This window comes from Biomphalaria glabrata, chromosome 1 (genome assembly GCF_947242115.1).
Source record: "Biomphalaria glabrata chromosome 1, xgBioGlab47.1, whole genome shotgun sequence".
NCBI lineage: Eukaryota > Metazoa > Mollusca > Gastropoda > Planorbidae > Biomphalaria > Biomphalaria glabrata.
Window position 1 is genome coordinate 36,485,551 of NC_074711.1, and position 18,865 is coordinate 36,504,415.

The window sequence follows — 18,865 nt, forward strand, 5'->3', positions numbered from 1 at the left end:
CTATTAATAGTAAATAGTCCTATGCATAGTGTATTATTATGAAAAATACCTTACATAAGTGATTTAAAAAATTAGATTTTTCGCTTTTAGAACTTTGAATGGTCTAAAATATTATGATGTCTGATTTTCACTATCTTTTCTAGTTTACGAGATCTAAACGGGACGGACTGACAGACATTCACAAAACTAATAGCATCTTTTCCCTTTTCGGGGGCCGCTAAAAATGAACAAGAATTTTTGTTTTCTTTATTTGGGAGTTAGAGAGAAAGATGTATTTGATAATTGTGGTTGAAGACCCAGTAGAGAAAACATAAAAGCCTAAAGTAAACAATCTCTAGTTCTCAACATGAAGTTTCACTCTTGTCACTATTGGACCCATGGACATACACATTGAAACTAGAATCCTTTTAACTTGACCTTAAACTAATTGATTATAACAAGCACAAATTCGCCTGCAAAAAAAAAAAAAAAAACAACAACAAACAAACAAAAACAAAACATTTCACTGAAAAACACACCAAAACAAGTAAAGACTGTTTTGAAAAGTAAAATTTTAATTTCCACAATAAAATATTGAATCCCCAAGGAAAAAAAAATTCAATCATCAATTATTCGTGACTAACAATTTGAGATAAAGAATGTATCATAATACAACAAATATCATGTGACATGATTATTATTTACAAATATAATTCTCAGTACAGGACATTTTCTTTTAAATGGACTTGATCAGTACATTGTATAAAAAATATCATTAGGTTCTGTTGAAAGATTTAGCAAAAAATAAGAATCAAACAAAATCATTCCAACAGTAAACTGTGAGTGTCAAACTGTACTAACTGGAGTACAACAGAGCTGAATCCATTGATAGGCCCATCACATGGGATTAAGGATGAATACATAAGATTATATTATGTCAAACATTTTAAAAGATATAAACAATTGAAGAACATATTTCTTTATATGTATATGTTGTAAAATCCCATCCACAACTACACAAAGTGAAGTTAATATACTAGTAGTTTTATCACGAATACTGAATACGAACTAACACACCTTAAAACAAGATCTACAAAGATTTCAAAGTTGCAGAACAAATGAAAACAAAAGTCACATTTTGTTGTATCGCCGTCCTGACATCATCGGCGATTTCAAGTTGTCACAATTTACTTCCTTACTTCCCGTACCGTTCCAACAATTTAAGAAGCTAATGAATGGCACCAGCCACGTGATGTCTACAACGAGGCTTAACTAATCAAAGAAACTCTTCAATATCATGTTCATTGTCTCTCTCTCCTTTCAGATCCAGCGATCTATAGGGCAGATGATGTGAAGGTCATCAATTCACCAGAGATAGACACACAAATAACAACAGAGTCCTCTCACCTTTCTAAGATGAGATTTTACATTCACATTGTTCTGGTTGGACATTATTTGGTGGCTCCGACGATACATTAGTGAAACACACTTTTGTTAGTTGTTTCCTATGTATTATCAGTAAAAATGTCAGAAGGAACAGAGCACAACTTCTATGCACATGCAAAACATGCCTAACAAAGTGGACCACTCAGATGGTCTCATGGGGACACTAAACTTTGTATCAACTAGACTTGATGTTTTATTGTTCATTGTCGTCAGTAGTGTACATAAAGGTAGAGACAGAGAGAACAGACTGAAGGAACATTTGGTGTGACGGATGTTGCAGTGATAGGAATGAACTTGTCAGGAACTAATGAACACACACAAATAATAAACAAAACAACAACAAAATTTGAGACATGAAAATGACCACACAAAAAAAAGTCACTTCAGAAGTATAGTACTGTATTTCAGTTTGTCTTGAGGAAAAGAAAAAAAAAATAGAATTAGTCTTTCGAACAAGATTGATTAGACTGGATCTAAGGCCTGGCCAGTTAGAAGCTATTTAAAACTCAATACATTACTGTCCGCCGTGAGACCAGAATTGATCGCACTGGGTGTAAGTCCGGCCAATCAGTCATCATTTGACAGTGTTAGACAAAACAGTCTGACCACTAGGTGGCTGGGTTGACCAGTCAGGTCAAAAGCCAGCATGACAACTTTGACAGAAAATGGTCAAGTAAGAAAAAAAAACTCACTAGAGAGTATCGATCACAGGCTTACCAACGCGTGTTACCAACATGAGCTAAGGGTAACGCCGTGTTGTGTTTCTTGAGCTTCCTTGGTTCCAATCTTTTAAAATACATCTTAACAAATATATTGAATATCAATTGAAACACATATAGGAGATGTAAGACCTCAAGACTGATATCACTATAAACGATATTGACAGACAACCCACACACAAACACAGGTAGGCCAACATTATATACCTCTATCACCACTTGAACGCTGCAGAGTACTGACTATAGGAACAAAAAAGCAATGTCACCAAGACAATGGGACCAAGATGTGTATAGTCTATGCATTCACTACGCTGAGACAGTGCTTAATAATGTCAAACTCTATATTTACAAGAATGAAATCTGTCTTATTGAAATGATTCTAATTGTGAATGCCTGAGTGATAAGCCAATGAATGTCACGTGTTTCTACATTCTTTGATAAAAGTTCTAAACATCCAGGTTTTTGTTTTTAATGACGGTCACATGATGTTGAAGTAACCCGGACTTAGGACGTCATTTCCAAGGTATTAGACATTTGTTTTATAGTGCAATGAAACACGATTCTTTGGGGGGGGGGGGGGGAACAAATAAAAAAAACAACAAAAAAAAAACAACAGTGCTGCTTGAACGGTTTGTTAATGGAAATAAATTATGCAACTAGCATCTTTTAATCATTGGCACATCTCGTGATGAGCGAGGAAGCGCCACAATGAGTTGAACTCACGCTATTCATTCATTAGAGACAGGAATTAGCAAACCATCAAAATAAAAAAAAAAGTCTCTTTTCAACTGGGAATATTTCGTAGAAATCTGTTGAATAAATAAAGAACAGTGGTTAGAACGTGTCCCTCACCAGTAGTGGAACGGCTAACAATGCTGCACCTGTCAGAGGGTCATGCTCTCTTCATGTAGGAACTTGGAACCATGATGGACCATTTAGAGCATATCTTTCGTCATGTCCAATGTCTATAAGACAAGTGACTTGGATTTACCAAGTTGAAATGAACACAGTAGCCTACCGTTCCAGTCAACACTTTCTGGGTGGGACATTACATGGTGAGATTGGAATCATACGTGCAGCTGAATTCAGAAATGAGCTTCTTTGACACTTCTCAGCCCTACAGTCTTTAGTAACCGACTTTAAGACACTTCAGCAGCTCAATCTTAGACAGTGGTTTGTAACTCCATTCAGAACACAATACATGTATTTGAAAAAACAGTTTTAGAGTGGTGAATAGCGGTAAGGAAACTGTGGTTTAAAAATAAGATTCTATTAGGGTAATGATGAAACTATATGAGCTCAAGGTAGTGCTTCCAACTTTAAACAACTATAACTACCTGGTTGATACAACAGCCGACAAGACTAGGACCTCATAATGTACTCAAATCATTGTTATTATTGTGGTTAGTAAACAGAAATCCCACCAACATTCTAATTTTTTTTTCTTTCTTGTTGTTAAAGAAACCAAACAACTCAAGAGTCTTAACTCGAATGTATACGTTGTCAAGGAAGTGATCAGATGCAATAAACTAGATGAAAACAAATTTGGTCTGTTGAGTTGTCCTTTCCCCTTCTCACATGTCAACCATGTGATTCTATTCATCCTACTCAACTCAGGCTACACAGTATATTGTGTAACTCACTGGAATCATAAAACAATAATGTATAAAAACAAAACAAAACAAAGATAAACAAAGCATCAAATCAACAGATAGGGTTATATACAAAGCAGACAAAGTAAATAAAAGATAACCATTAACATAACAAATAAAACTGGCATCTGTAGAGATGCCAAGTTTTGATTTGGTTCTGAATAGTAGGGGGGAAAAAAAGGAAATTTTTAACAAAGTTGAAAAAGTAAAAAAAAAAAAAAATCAATTATAAAATAAAAAAAATGAAGATTTTCGCTCTACTTCCTCACACTGTTTGTGAAATAAGAGAAGTCGCAAAGATGGCGATCAACTTAGACCCACCTCCATGCCACATCCTGTTTGTACAATTGACTTCTAAAGACTGCTATGACATATCTTTGTAATGTGCCAATATTTCCACAGTCTAGCCTCATACACCCTCAAACTATACACAAAGCTTTCATCTTCTACTTCAATCTATCCAAATCTTGTAGAGTCTAGCATCCTACACCAACAATTTGATGAAGTCTAGCATGCTATACTCGAATCTCTACATCTCCCACCAGGGCAGTATGGACTCCAGCACCATCTCATCCTACTCAAGAAGCTCATCGATCTCACATGTAAACACACAGGGACCACAGACATTTTCCATTCTTGCAAGTTCCCGCCAAACTAAGTTAGATGCTGCTCACTCCAATACACTTAATGAGCTTAAGGAAATGACAAAAAACAAGATGGCGCGCATACGTTTAAAGGAATATGAAGCTATTTCATTTCAAATAACTAAGAAATCCGACCCTTGACCCCCCCCCCCAACCCCATCTTCTCGCCAATCTGGAGACCAAATACTGTAGCAATCTGCTCAGAGGACATAAAAATCTGGGAATGTTATCTCTCGGAGTTTTTCCCGGTAATGATTTTCCCGGTTGTTTTCCCTAGAGATCATGAAGTACTGAGAGTACCATAGTTAGTGAAGGACATCATCATTGACCCTTTCCCCCAACAGACTTTGGTTTCCGGTCTTTTGTCAAGTCAAACTTAATTGTTGTACAAACTGACATAGCTTCTTTTGGACTTGCCACCAACTCGCAGATCTCCACATTCTCATCATTCTGGAAAAGATAAAAAAAAAAAGATTTCATTAGTAAACTTTAATAATCAAGAAAACTCAGTTATTGCAAAAGCCATTTGAAATCGGAATAAATAAGTGTATATTGCTTAATTTCAAGTATATAGTTTTCAGCCTGATTCTAAGGAATGTTTTGTGATTAAATATCTAGATAGTTAAACTTACACGAAGCTTAAAATAACGGGACTTCTGTACACATTTAATTACAAAAATTTTGAGAAGTCAGTTGCATCCACAACAGCGACCTAGAAAAAAGGGTGGTTTTAAACTCAAAACCATCTGGAGGGCGGTTTTAACTTAAATTTAAACTTAAAAACCCTCTTGGCTACGTTAATAAAATTTGGTGACTTGTTTGCTTTAGTTTTATATTGAAGAGGGGGTTTTTAACGTCCTCGAGGTTGTTTTTTTTTTAATGTATATGTTACCGGCAAAGAGCGAAATGCAGACTTTCGATAGAATGACGGTAACTTATACATTAGGGAATCAATGTCAAGAATAAGAAAGATTGTTGTAGCAAAAGTAGAAATACAACCTTGACATAGAGAGCACGTGCTCATTTCTTGAAGGATCCGAGTTTCTTGGTCAACTTGATAAGAGATGGACTACAACAAGAACCAGTTTAGATGCCACTAAAAGTATAACATTACACTTGGTCACAGCTCAGAAATAGTTGCTTCAAGTGTTGTTTGATCCCAGGCTACGTGATAAGAATCATAACAAACAATATCATTGTACAAATGTGACGCCTGTGACCTAGGTTAAGTCATTAAATGAAATATCCAGCGCCGGGATTCGCGATGTCTGTATCATGAATGTATCAGTGAACACTGAGAGTGTGTCAATAGTTTCAGATTTCAAAAGCGGGGCATTAGATAATTACAAGGCAAACACTACAACTAGGGTAACATTGTGGCATTGTACAGAATGAGACAGACTTTGCGCACAAAATGACAGACATTGCACACAATCATAATGAGAAAGACATAGCAAATAGGATGACAGATAATTGCATACAATATGACACACAATCAGACAGAAATTGCATTCAATGAGACACTTACTGCACACATACTGACATATAATACAATAAGTACGTATACTGGACACAACTTATTCAATGTTGTTTCTTATTAATTTGATATTTTGGGTTTTTGGCACATCGGCACAATTTAGGCCAAGTCGTGCCCATAAACCCTCAATCCCCTTTATAGCTCAAGTGCTAAATGTTATACAACTAAGTTATTTTAAAAAAAAGTTCATTTATAACTAGATAGCCGTTCAACAATACAGGTCACTCCCAAATCTCTTATAACTTAAGCACTTTTACTTTAAGTACATATAAATAACATGAGAAAATGTTGCAGATTGTTAAAAACCGACACAAAAACAACTCTACAATGCCTGAGAGCAACATGACACCCTCTAACGCAGTGCTGAGAGAAAACAAGGCGAGTGCCAAGAAAACTGCTGCTCTTTGGTGTAAGACGTTTTTACTCAAGCCTACAAAGCGGTAGATTAAGATCGAACTGTTTAGAGACAAGTCGCTTATAGGCCAAGGTAAACCTAAGTTATCAGTAACAACAGAAACAGAGTGGATCTATCAGTAGCCTACAAACCATTTGAATGGTGATAAGAGTTAGGGCTATGTTCCAAGCTTTAAGACAAGTTATACAAGAGTCAATCAACAGAGTTTATACAATAGTGTGTTCGTTGAAACTATAAACAAAAACAAAGAAAAATAAAAACAAAGAAAAGCAAAAACATTGGTGTTTTGAGGCTGAGTCAGGTTTGAGATCAGAGGACGGTGTTTAATCTACAAGGGCTTGACCTACTTCTCAGTCTATTTACCGATACGATCGAGTGTGTTTTGTTGTAACACATTAGTTAAACGTTCATGTGTGAAGATTATTATTGTAAATTGAATACAGAATATAGGCTTTGCTTTGATTCAAATCGTAGCGGTGTTTTATCTTGTCTTCATTCGCACCGATGTAGAATGCTCATTCCATTCAAGTTGAACATTAAGCCTATATCATTAAAGAAAAGCAGTAAATACAATATTTTTCTTGTACGTAACAGGCAGTTCTATTATGTCCTCGAGTAGATCTGGAAACAGTGACTAGCGTAAATAGTTGAAAGGAAAACTACAGACATCTTCCAAGATGAACCAAAATGAATATCTGCTGCTTTGCAGGTTTATTGCAAAGAAATCCACAAAGGTTATTGAATTTTAAACGAAATAGCGCTTACCAAGAGAACTCTTGTCCCCCTCACCAGTGGACGAGAACAGGTCACAAGGCATTTGCAGTCACAAAAAGTATTAGGTACGATATTGTTCTTCACAAGGAATGTAGATGGTTCCTAAATATGAAAACACTTTTCCCCAAACATATTTTAAAAAAAATCTCGATTACCCCTTCCTATGAAGTAGCTGGTACACCAAAGTACACAAGGACTAGCATCCAGAGCGAGAGACGTGGGAAGTGCTAACCGAGACTTTCCACACATCATCGAATGTCAGCCCAGATTTAGAAGCATTTATTTTAGCGTTGTTGCGACTGTCAGGAGATCTCGCTACTTTTGATGAAGTGCACAGCAGTCATTTGCATCTGTCGGCGGGTCAGCACTGGCCAAGGAAACTACTATGGACATCCATTAAACTTGGTGATCCCCACAGGCGTAAGGAATCGATGCGCGATCGATCAGTCGTCGTTGTCTACGCGAAGAACCAAGCCAGTCATGTACACTTCGTCCAGTTACAGTCATATTAAAATATCGTGTTTCTCCCCCCCCCCCCCACCTTCTCACACTTACACTACTCCCCCCCCCCCACTCCTCCTATGGACAGGCATTTCATCCATCTCCGTGAAAGCCCATCACTGCAAAAGCAATTATTCCTGACATCATCACGGTCTTAAAAAATCATTAAAGACTGGCCAGACACCCACAGCACGGACGAGAAACTGTGTCTCACTCTCAGGACAGATTTGATTTAGATCTAGAATCAAGGGCCTGATTTCCTTGAATTCAAACTCCAGGATAAGGGCGTGTCCCATTAACGTGGGGGCTAAATAGGACGACCCCGAGGTGGCACTCTGCGATGAAGGGAGGAATCCTCTAAACGAAATCATTGTTTACGTTTTGTGGGGGCTCCGGCGATTGCACTCTGCAATCCAACTTCCTCGGGGCGTTGTAATCTTGTGAAGGCAAATTGATTCGAGCTTTGCTGAAATCGTGGGACCGTCGCTATCGATGTGACAACTCGGAAAAAACAAAACAGCCTTCGTACAACTACATTTTAGTTGGCCACGATAGCCTTGAGGTGGAGCATGTGTGTGTGGAGCATGTGTGGAGTGTGTGTGTGTGTGGAGTGAATTCTAAGATTCGCTGTTTTATTTTTTTATTACGTTTAATTGTAACTGATTGCCAAGTGCGGTGGCAATTAATTGACGTTAATGCCCTGCGATTATAGCAAAAAACAACAATCCACCAACCTAGTATCAATAACACCATGTCCTATTTCTTCTAAATTATATATATCCAATTAAAATACGAACTTGTTGACTATAATGCACGCTTTGAACATTTATACAGTTATTTTCCCAAAATGTTTTCTTAAAAAACTACATTACGAGAAGACGTTATTTTAGTTTGTAAGTGTTTTGGATTTACAAATAACATCATAGGTCAAGCCTATCACAGCACGCTCATGCTATGCGCATGCCTTCAGTCACAAATATAAACAATGAACAAATTTCACAATTAAGCAAAAAAAAACAACAAAACAAAACAAAAACATCCCCGTAGTGCATACATTCCAATTGCAACTGAAGAAAACAGACACTAGTGGAAGTCTAGTTTAAACAGCAATGTCATTGAGTGATAGATTCCATCGCTTTAACACGAATCGATTTTATTGATATGTGCATGGGGGACAGGGTGGTGGCTGTTGAAGGAGGAGCTGTACAGAACTGTTTTTGTTTGTTTGTTCTGACATCTGTTAACGAAGTATTTCTTTCTAACCAGAGACTTCTTCGTCCGTGTTATTCAATTGTTCAATTTATTTCATTTCAAATGCCGCCTTAATAAGATAGTGCATCCAATCTAATGCCAACTCTACAATCAAAGACTAGCTTTGGACCAACAGACTGCTATCGATTCAATCACCTAATGAAGTAACATTGAAAGGAAAAAAAAAAGAAAGTTCTTCCTTCAATGTAACAGCAGTTGCTATAGAATTTAATCTATAATGAAGGCTTATTATGTTGTAAGAATGAAACAGAAAACTTGGATTAAAAAAAAAAAGTTTTCAAAGATTCTTTTAAACTAAACAACGCCTTTGAAATTTAAATTCCACATAAAAGCATTTCATAAAGTAATGACTGCAGCCTACATCAGTATTAAATGTGTTCACAAACTTGTTTAAAAAAAAAAAGGAAGATTCACTGGAATTGTCTAAACTAGAACGCTTTGATTTCAACGCACGACACCATTCAGGAGTTAATGTAATCAAAATCAAAGTCCATGTATTAGATTGAACTGTTCCAGGGTCCATCAGACACGCTAAGTGTGGTCCAGGTTCAAACCAAAGTCTTAGGAAACATTGCTAACGCAATCTTGAAGTAAACACACACACACACACAAACAGACTGAAGACTGGCTAATTCTAATGGGCTCGCCCTTTATTTCACAGCATCAAAGGCCAAATGAAAGAAAACCCATTCGACAGTCTCTAGGAGGTCTGCTATTAGAACTCATCAGGCTTTAGGCTGCGTTTCATCCAGAATTCATTTTTTTTTTTTAAAAAAGTAAATTCTTTCTATAGCGGATAAATATATCTGTTTGTATTGTGCGTTTCCCTGTATGCTAAAAGTAGTGCAAAGAAGGACAGTATCCTATTTTTGTTTTTATATAACTATAAGTTATTCCTGGCTAATCAACACCACGTAAAATGTCCACAGCTGATAAAAACATTCCAATGGCTTGAAAAGTTGAGATAATGACATTTGAAACAATCAACATTTCAGCATCATTAGAATGGAGGAGACGAAAATAGAAAGAATCAGATATTTCATGAAATAGTTAAAACAAAAAATCATGGATGGCTGCCTGGTCTTGCGGTTTGCGCGCTGGACTGTCGTTCGGATTTATCGACGGTCGAGGGTTCAAACCCTGCCCGCTCTCATCCCCAGTCGTCCTGCGGGAGGTTTGGACTAGGAAGTAAACTATCTTCAACTCTGAAGGAACATCCGAAACATGTAAAACATTTAACAAACATTTTTACAAACATTCCGGTTTATAATATACTATTCTGTTTCAGTAATTAGTTCTGAATTTTTTAAAAAGCCATTATGAAAACATTAAAAAAAAAAACAACTCTTAAAACTGGACTGACTCTTGACAATATCAAATGCCAAGACGTTTTAAATCTACACTGATCATCAGTTAGAAGATGTGTCCATCTTCAGGCTTAGTCCGTGACAAAGACGAGGTTGTAGGGACATAATGAAAGCAATTTACTAACAGGGGAAACAAAAACCTAATGAAATAATTCAGCATCATTACACTAAAACTTAGGAAAAGATGTTATAACAATTTGAACAGAGCGTGCCGTTGTAGCGAATAAAGTATAATGGCTTGCCAGTAAATATTTCTATAGTGACTATGTCAAAGTTAATTGATTTAGTCTTACGTTTTACAAATGTAACAAAAACAAAAATGTGACAAAAAGAGAACACGGAATGAAACACGAGTGGAAAGGGTTAAACTGCATTCAAAGTGTGACTTGGAGGAGATCTTGGGCTTTTCACAATAGCAATACTATCTCTAGTGAAATGTCCAGATAGTTCAAACTCAATGTAAGCCGATTTGTTTGACATCTCAAGCTGACATGAAATGGAACAAATTAAAATGAACACGTTGGGCATGATTAATAAAGAATTGTTGGAATTAATGCTCAAAGAATGTCAGGGATGGGAGTGAATCTTATCGATTTAGTTTTTAAGTATAAATAGAGAAGCTTGGTACTGTCCTCTTTTCAATTTGGTATCTAGAAATTTCAAGATTTTTTATTTTCAAAAATGTCCAGAAACGCTGACTATACCATTTTAAATGTATCGATAGGAATTTTCCGTTGGTGGCTTTTATGAAACCACAGTTTCGCGATAGTTTGAAATTCCTAGATTGCCAAATGAAAAGAAGGCGATTTTAAGACCTGGTCAATAAAAGAAGATACTTACTGTCCATGTATAGCGCTAGTGGGGTGGTTCTAATGCGTTAGACTACTTGGTTCTACAGCCGAGCGCATGCTGTGAGACATGATAGGGTAGGACACTAACGTAGTGGAAGGAGCGCCAAGGTTCTGGGTCAGAGAATGCGCCACGTGAAGCTGCGGCATGGAAGCCATGGACACGGACATGTTGCTCTGTGTCAGGGCCAGGGCGCTGGCTACGTTCTGGGTCAGCGTGACGGATGGACTCACCCCCATGGCGGACTGTGGGGCCCGAGACTGGGCGACCGCCGCCGCCATACGTTGGGCAGCGATGGCATGCTGAGTGGCCAGGTCGCTGTTTAGCGCTACTTGCTGGGTCAGCGCCGAGTTCATCTGATTGATACTGGCTTGCGCATGCCCAGGGTTGACCGTAGCGCCCAAGGCCATTGTTGGCAGATTTTGGTTGGAAGGAACATGAAGGGATGCTGTCGCTTTACTAATCCGATAACGTGCGTTCTGGTCCAGCAGGACCTCGTTAATGGCGGTAAGATCCGACACCTGTTTCTTCAGTTCCTCAATCTTCCGCTTGAGCATAATGTTTTCATCTTCCAGAAGAGAGAAACTGATCCCGGAACGTATGCTCTCGTACTCATCATCCCCCCTACGACGCTTCAGCTGGGGAGCGTAGTCGTAGTGGCGGTCGTTGCGCCGGTGGTGATGCATGCGGTCGTAGTCTCCCTTTTCATTCTCATGACGATACTTGCACTTGGAGCCTCGCTTACAGTCTCCGTTCAGATAATCCCGGCACAAGGGCACGTCCATTTTCAAGTGACCGCCACCAGTAACGATGGCATGGTTCAGGCGAGAAGGGAGCAGTCCTGTCCGGTGAAAATACTCTTCCTCGTCACGTGTGCAGTGCAAAAACTTGCAGTTGGGACGATTGCAGCCGTTGTTCTGGTAATCGTGACAGAAGGTCAGGTCGTGGCGGGTGGAGTGGTCAGAGCGATCGTCCAGGTTAGGGTGTCTGTACCGGCACCTCTTGCCACGGGTGCAAACGTTGCGCATGTAGTCACGGCAGACATCGTCATCGTACTGTCCTGACCCACCGTTCACAGGGCTTGTGTCTTCGCTGCCAGAATCGCTTTTGTTAGACATTGCGGAACAGAGAAGAAGAATATTATTAATACAAGAATAGATGCGTCCACAGTTGCAATACAGCAAAGTGTATAGGAGTGGGGGGTATAACAACACAACACTAAGTTCAACAACTGTTTAGGCTATATATGTGTATATAACCAAAGAGATCATTGACATATATGTAAATGTGTACGTGTTTTAAAAAAAATTAAATCATCAGTGCCAGCAATTGGAAATAAAAAAACATGGAACTAAGTCTCTACACAATCAGTTACTACATAGAGCAGCGATTGCTTGTTTGTGGTCACTCCTTCGGACGCAGGTCACTTTAAGTCTACGTGCGTGTTTCTGACAAGGCTACAATTAGTTAGCAAGTCTGGGCTGCCGCCGCTGCTTGGTCGATGCTGCTGCCCTGACGGACGCCGCAATGCAATGGGACAAGCTCAAGCAGTGTTATTGGGCTTGTGTGTTAGCAACAGTGACACTTGGCTTCTTCCAGTCAGTTCGCCCTGTAAGAGAAATGCATGACTGGGTTATTAGGAAGACGAGAAGCTTTTGAGATATGCCGTGATGTGTACCTAGAATGAAAACAACACATGCAAAACTACACACTAAATACAATAAGGTTAAATACACACTAACCAACGACTATAAACAACAATAACAGATACGGTACTTTAAACTATTGAAAAATATTTTTTTGATTAGAGGTAGGGCTTAAATATTGATTAACTTTAAATTAGTCTATGTGATTGATGTAAAGGTTGAATGAAAACATTCAATAAAGTCAATAGTTCTCACTAACAGAATTGTTTTCTCCCCTTTTTAAATAATTGACTAAGAATCCTTTCCTATAAAATGAATGTTCCAATAAAGATAACTGGGAAGGTGGGAAGCGTGGTCGAGAGGCCAAGTGCGCTTGTCTTGGCTACCTAGAAGGTTCGACACCCGACTCGGGCAGAGTTGCGTTTACTGAGCGCCTAAAGGCAGCACGGAAAACCAACTCCTAGATACCCCCTCCCCCCCACCGGTCCACAAATGAGATTGGACCAAAGCGCTTTGAGCATGCTATAAGCATGAAAGTAGCGCTATATAAAAGCTATAATAATAATAACTCATGAGAACAACAAAATTAACACTTGTACTAGCGACTCGCATACATTTTTTAGTTTCTACTGAAATTGTGTATGTGTTCACTAGATAACAAGAGAGTGTTTGTGTTCACTAGATAACAAGAGTGTTGTTTTTTTATTGATAACAAGCGTATTTGTGTTCACTAAAACAATAGCATTCAAATTAATCCCTTCTTTTTCATAGTTTCAAAGCTTCTCTGCCTCTGTTTACCACCAAACAATTGGGGGAACAATTAACGATTAGAAAATAATTTTCGCCATGTTTTTGCAATTTAAACATCAGTCCATTCTATTTCTTGTCCAAGTTTAAGAAAATACAATAAGAATTCTTTTTCGGTTGGCTGTAATCGGATTAGCGTAGTGCTTGATTATTTTTACATTTCCAGCAATAAAAATCTTCTTAATCTAAGACACCAGTGAAATACTTCACCAGATAAGCTAGTCAGATTAAATCAATGTCCAAGCTAGATTGTCGAGCCCGAATGTCCCGTCGGTTTATAGTTCGTTCCTATACAACGACGGAAGTGTGGCTGAATGGCTAAAACGGATTGGCTACCAAACAAGTGGGCTTGAGTTCCAATCCCTACTCAATCTAAGATGAGCACCTAAAGGCAATAAGGAAAGCTTCTCCCAGATAACTCTTCCCCCCCCTGCCCACGTCCACAAAAAAAAAAGATTAATAAGGCGCTAAACAGAAGCAAGACAAATGTTGTTTTTTTAAACTCCAAACAATTTTCACTATGGTAGCAGCATATAGTATCTCAAAGTTTCATTAACATAGACTGAACAATTTATAGAAATTTAAACAACAAACTTCTTCTATTTCATTGTAGGGCGTGTGTGTGTGTGTGTGAATGTATTAGGATATCATCTATAAAGTATGCTTTCTACAAGTACTGCTAATCATTGTGTTTGCTCAAAGATGTTCAGGAACTAAACATGATAGAACTGAATCATGCTTACAGCAGCTATAAGAGTAGACTGTTTAAAAAGTTAAACACATTCAACCTGGATAGAACCAAAAAACAAAATGACCTTAACAGTGCGAGTGAGTCTTCGGCAAGAATGACGTCAATCAATAAACAAAAGGCAATCAAACAGGAACCCTCGCTACCGCGTGTTAAACGTATGGACAACAAGACTCAGGTGGCCCTCTCTACAGAGAGATAGAGGACGCCTATATTAGACAACAGATGCTCTAGGAACACTTCAGTTCAAAACATGAGCTTTTAAAATGTGAAGTTTATTCTTCTTCATTCTTACACATTTATAATACACTCCCTCCCCCCTTCATTATTTTAGATACATTGTATGCAAAACTAACAAATTATTTTTGTTTACAGTGTGTTCAAACAGATCAAGATGTTTTAAAGCTTGCAATGCGCTCTGTTGATGGTGGTGGTACGTGCTTTGTAAACTTGGAGCTCCTCATTCCACTGACTCTGCTCACGAGACGGGATACTAAGGATCAAACTATGACCCTAACGTGCACACTCACACAGAAAGTAAGAAATAAAAACACATTAGTCTGAGTGTAGAAATAGAAACGTAACTACAACCATCTAAAGAACTTACATAGCCATGTAACGAACATCTGATTGTCTTAAACATAGACATGTCACGAACGTCTGAGACTATCAATGTGTAATGAATTAACTTGAACGTAGACATGTAACGAACGTCTGAGACTATCAATATGTAATGAATTAACTTGAACGTAGACATGTAACGAACGTCTGAGACTATCAATATGTAATGAATTAACTTGAACGTAGACATGTCACGAACGTCTGAGACTATCAATATGTAATGAATTAACTTGAACGTAGACATGTCACGAACGTCTGAGACTATCAATGTGTATTGAATTCTGTCCAAACCTAGACCCAAGCATGAAATGAAAGATAAAACTAGAGTTTCCCTTGTAACATCTTTCTCTCAAGTCCCATCATGCTCGTACGGCTGGAGGGAAACGACGGTCACGTGCCAATGGAAGGTAGCGCACAGTCACGACTCACGGAGGATAAGTGAAAATAGTAACGCCGTTGCCACTCTCGAGCGATAAGTATCCACGGGTCTGGCCCAGACAAGTATCTGAAACTATCAATCTGTCACGTCACGTGCCGGCCAGCTCGTGATGGTAATCGCATTAAGCTTAAAACCTTTGTGTGTCCGGCACAATAGGACGAGGCAAGGTCAAATATTCAACGCTAGCAGTGACACATCAAGTAGGATATTGCCGTGGCCATACACTAGAGGTGGCGTAAGAGAATTAGCCTTTTTTTATCGTCTCCATAGTTGAAGCAAACAGGCCACAGCTTACCATAACAAAACTAAATTTAACAAAGATGGAATGGGACAAACCTTACAAAACTGTGTTTTACGCAAGAAAAGTAAATAGATAAATAGATCTAACTAATAATAAAAAGGTTACGGACGGACGAACAGACAGCTGCTGAAAAAAATTTAAACGCGTAAATATTGCAAACTGACATGCTGTAAACAATGTTAGATCCCAGGCAATGCTTCTCAGCCTCAACGAGGCGCCAGGCTAGAAACGGGTGTCCTAGTAGCTAATTAGGCCAATAAGCAAAGCAGAACAGAATCCCCTAATAGAGTCCATTGTATAGGCGAGGATGGAAGAAAGCCCAAACAATAATGTCACTATCTAAACATCGTTCCTTAAGTGCATTTTTTTTCGGCAGACACGCTGATGTGGTACAGAGAAGGACTAGGGGGAAGTGGGCGCCGCCTTTGGTCTAGCCTCTAACCCGAGCGTCTTAGGATACGAGCTATCGGTAATAAGGCTGTATCAAATTACAACTGCTTGGATCCCTACCAGACAGAACAGTATTCAGACAGGTCGATGGAGGGGAGATGCTAGGGAGATACCTCGAGTTCCAAGAGTATTTGACTCGACTCTTTGGACTTTTCATTTTTATGATGTAAGGTTAAGACTAGTAATCCTAAACTGAGATAAACCACGCACTGCAGATCAGGCACTTCTCCTGTATACTTTTTTTTTAAAAAGCGCCCGAGCCTAAATATTCGTTTACAGCGCTATGTAAAGTATAGATCAAATTATCATTGTTACTATCAACAGTAGCCATAAACTTTTACAAATGCTTAACTTTGTATAGATTTCAATTAAAAACAATGAACACTTTCCTTTAAGACAAAGAAACAAAATTTCTCATTAAATAGGTACGAAGAACAAGTAAGTTTGTATACATAAACCCTTTCAAACCATTCTGCACTATTTAAAGAATCCATTGCTATTACACATCACTAGTCTAGATGCATTTAAAAGATACCAGTCCCAAAGACGACGCAATACAAATTACCCTCCGCAAAGTAATTCAACAGTGATGTCCTGTGGCGGCTAACCTTTACCCACAGCCCAAGTGAATGAGATAATGACCCTGTCAAGTAGATATCGCCCACTTTTGACTTGCTTCAGTGGGGCATCATACAAATTATCCACTGCCTTGGAACAACTTTCGTTGGAGACTCACCATCAAGCACAAGACAACTCCTCTCATTAAAGACAACTCTTATCGACTTGCGTTTCAAGCGCAGGAGAACATTATGTGGAGACTTCCGATGTAAGGCACGAACAGGACATTTCCCCCAAGTTACAATGTAGCTTTTGGAATACGTAAGTTGGTCATTAGTATAGACTAACCATCAATGGGTATGTCTTTCAAGGACAGAAAAGTAGAAAGGATCTCTGACACTAGGAGTAATGCAAACAAAACAAGAAGACAGGATCGATGAAGTTTTGTTGAAAGCGCATTGAAAAGATGTTTTTAGAGACGTTCAATTGATGTTTCAAACCGGACCTAAATGTCTAGTATGTCATTACTTCTGTTGTTAGAGCATCTTATTACGTACTTTATATGCTCGCACGTCAACAAAATGTTCAACATCTTGCTAAAAGTAACTTAGAAAGTAAAGTAGCAACGAATGCGAACATCTCCAAACACGTGGCCGCGTTCACTTCTGAGATAGAAACAAATATAAGCCTCGTTACCTCTAAAAGAAACAACAACAAAACGTATTTCATTACGAATAGAATTTTTAAACTATAAATCATTTTAAAACTATAAATCATTTTAAAACTATAAATCATTTTTAAACTATAAATCATTTTTAAACTATAAATCATTTTTAAACTATAAATCATTTTTAAACTATAAATCATTTTTAAACTATAAATCATTTTTAAACTATAAATCATTTTTAAACTATAAATCATTTTTAAACTATAAATCATTTTTAAACTATAAATCATTTTTAAACTATAAATCATTTTTAAACTATAAATCATTTTTAAACTATAAATCATTTTTAAACTATAAATCAACTTTAAACTATAAATCAACTTTAAACTATAAATCATTTTTAAACTATAAATCATTTTTAAACTATAAATCAACTTTAAACTATAAATCAACTTTAAACTATAAATCATTTTCACAGTTGATGATATGATACATTCTCACACATAAAGGACTTATTATTGTTGTATTTATTAATTTTTTTTTTTTGAAAGGTTTTAGAAAGACGAACTAAACAAACAACAAACAAACTTAAATCTGAAGACAGAGAGTAGGTCAAATGACATCGACGTCAATCTACACATATATACAAAAATAAATTATAGCATTTATATAGCGCTACTTTCAATGCTTATAGCATGCTCAGAGCGCTAGGGTCCAATCACATAACACGGTGGATGCGTCAATCTCAGACTTAGTCTGACAAATCATTAGCTACTATCAAAGTGTTTCAGTTGACAGGATTCAAATACGAAACTTTACCAAGTTATTGTCATACTCATATTATACAAGGAAACGAAATTTGGAATGTTCTGTAAATTCCATAACTTGGGTAAAGATTAAAAAAAAAAAAAAAACACCCGTAGACTAAGAATGGTTATTTAGTTTGACAGCACACTCAAGAGGTTGTATAATATGATCGTTTGTTGAAGACCAGAACAGATTCATTCAACTGTACACAATATCCCATGGACAGAATTGATGTATGGAGGCTGGCCATGACAGACGAAGGTCTAAACTAAGAATGCGAGCAAACAATCTCCCGGGAAATTTTCGTCAGCTAGGAAATAAAAAAAAAACGTATAGCTACTGCCGGGATACACTTTATCATAGTGGACAAACACAAATACATAAAGACACACAAAAAGGTGCTTTGTACGCTGAAGGCGTCAGCACCCAATCCAAACAGCGCACAACTTCCCATTACCAAAGCATCTCATCTGACAAGAAGTCGATGGTCTGGCCCTGCTGTTTCAAGTAAGCCCACAGCAAACAGAACAGTGTACTGGGATTGATCTAAGAAAACGTTCATTAAAAATGTAGAGGCTGTAAACTATTCATGGGAAACAGGTGAGATCTATGTGTCCAGACACCAAGTAAGCCCCAGCCCGGTAGAAACTGCACTGCGTTGGAAGA

General features: G+C 37.8%; 1 protein-coding gene across 13 annotated transcripts in view; it reads right to left on the reverse strand.

Annotated features, from left to right (window-relative positions):
* Positions 1 to 531: 531 nt before the first annotated feature.
* LOC106078375 (zinc finger CCCH domain-containing protein 10-like) overlaps positions 532 to 18,865 on the reverse strand; it is a 104,141-nt gene continuing 85,807 nt past the window's right edge. For 9 of the 13 annotated variants that reach the window (XM_056034564.1, XM_056034532.1, XM_056034548.1 and 6 more), the window contains 2 exons: positions 11,147 to 12,764; positions 532 to 4,890 (listed from right to left, as the gene is read on the reverse strand). In XM_056034564.1, coding sequence (XP_055890539.1) covers positions 11,176 to 12,273 — 1,098 coding nt within the window. In that variant the 5' untranslated portion in view covers positions 12,274 to 12,764 and the 3' untranslated portion in view covers positions 532 to 4,890; positions 11,147 to 11,175. Of the gene's footprint in view, positions 4,891 to 5,439; positions 5,605 to 11,146; positions 12,765 to 18,865 lie in introns of all 13 variants that reach the window. The other 4 variants (XM_056034520.1, XM_013239231.2, XR_008778789.1 and 1 more) reach the window with 3 other exon arrangements.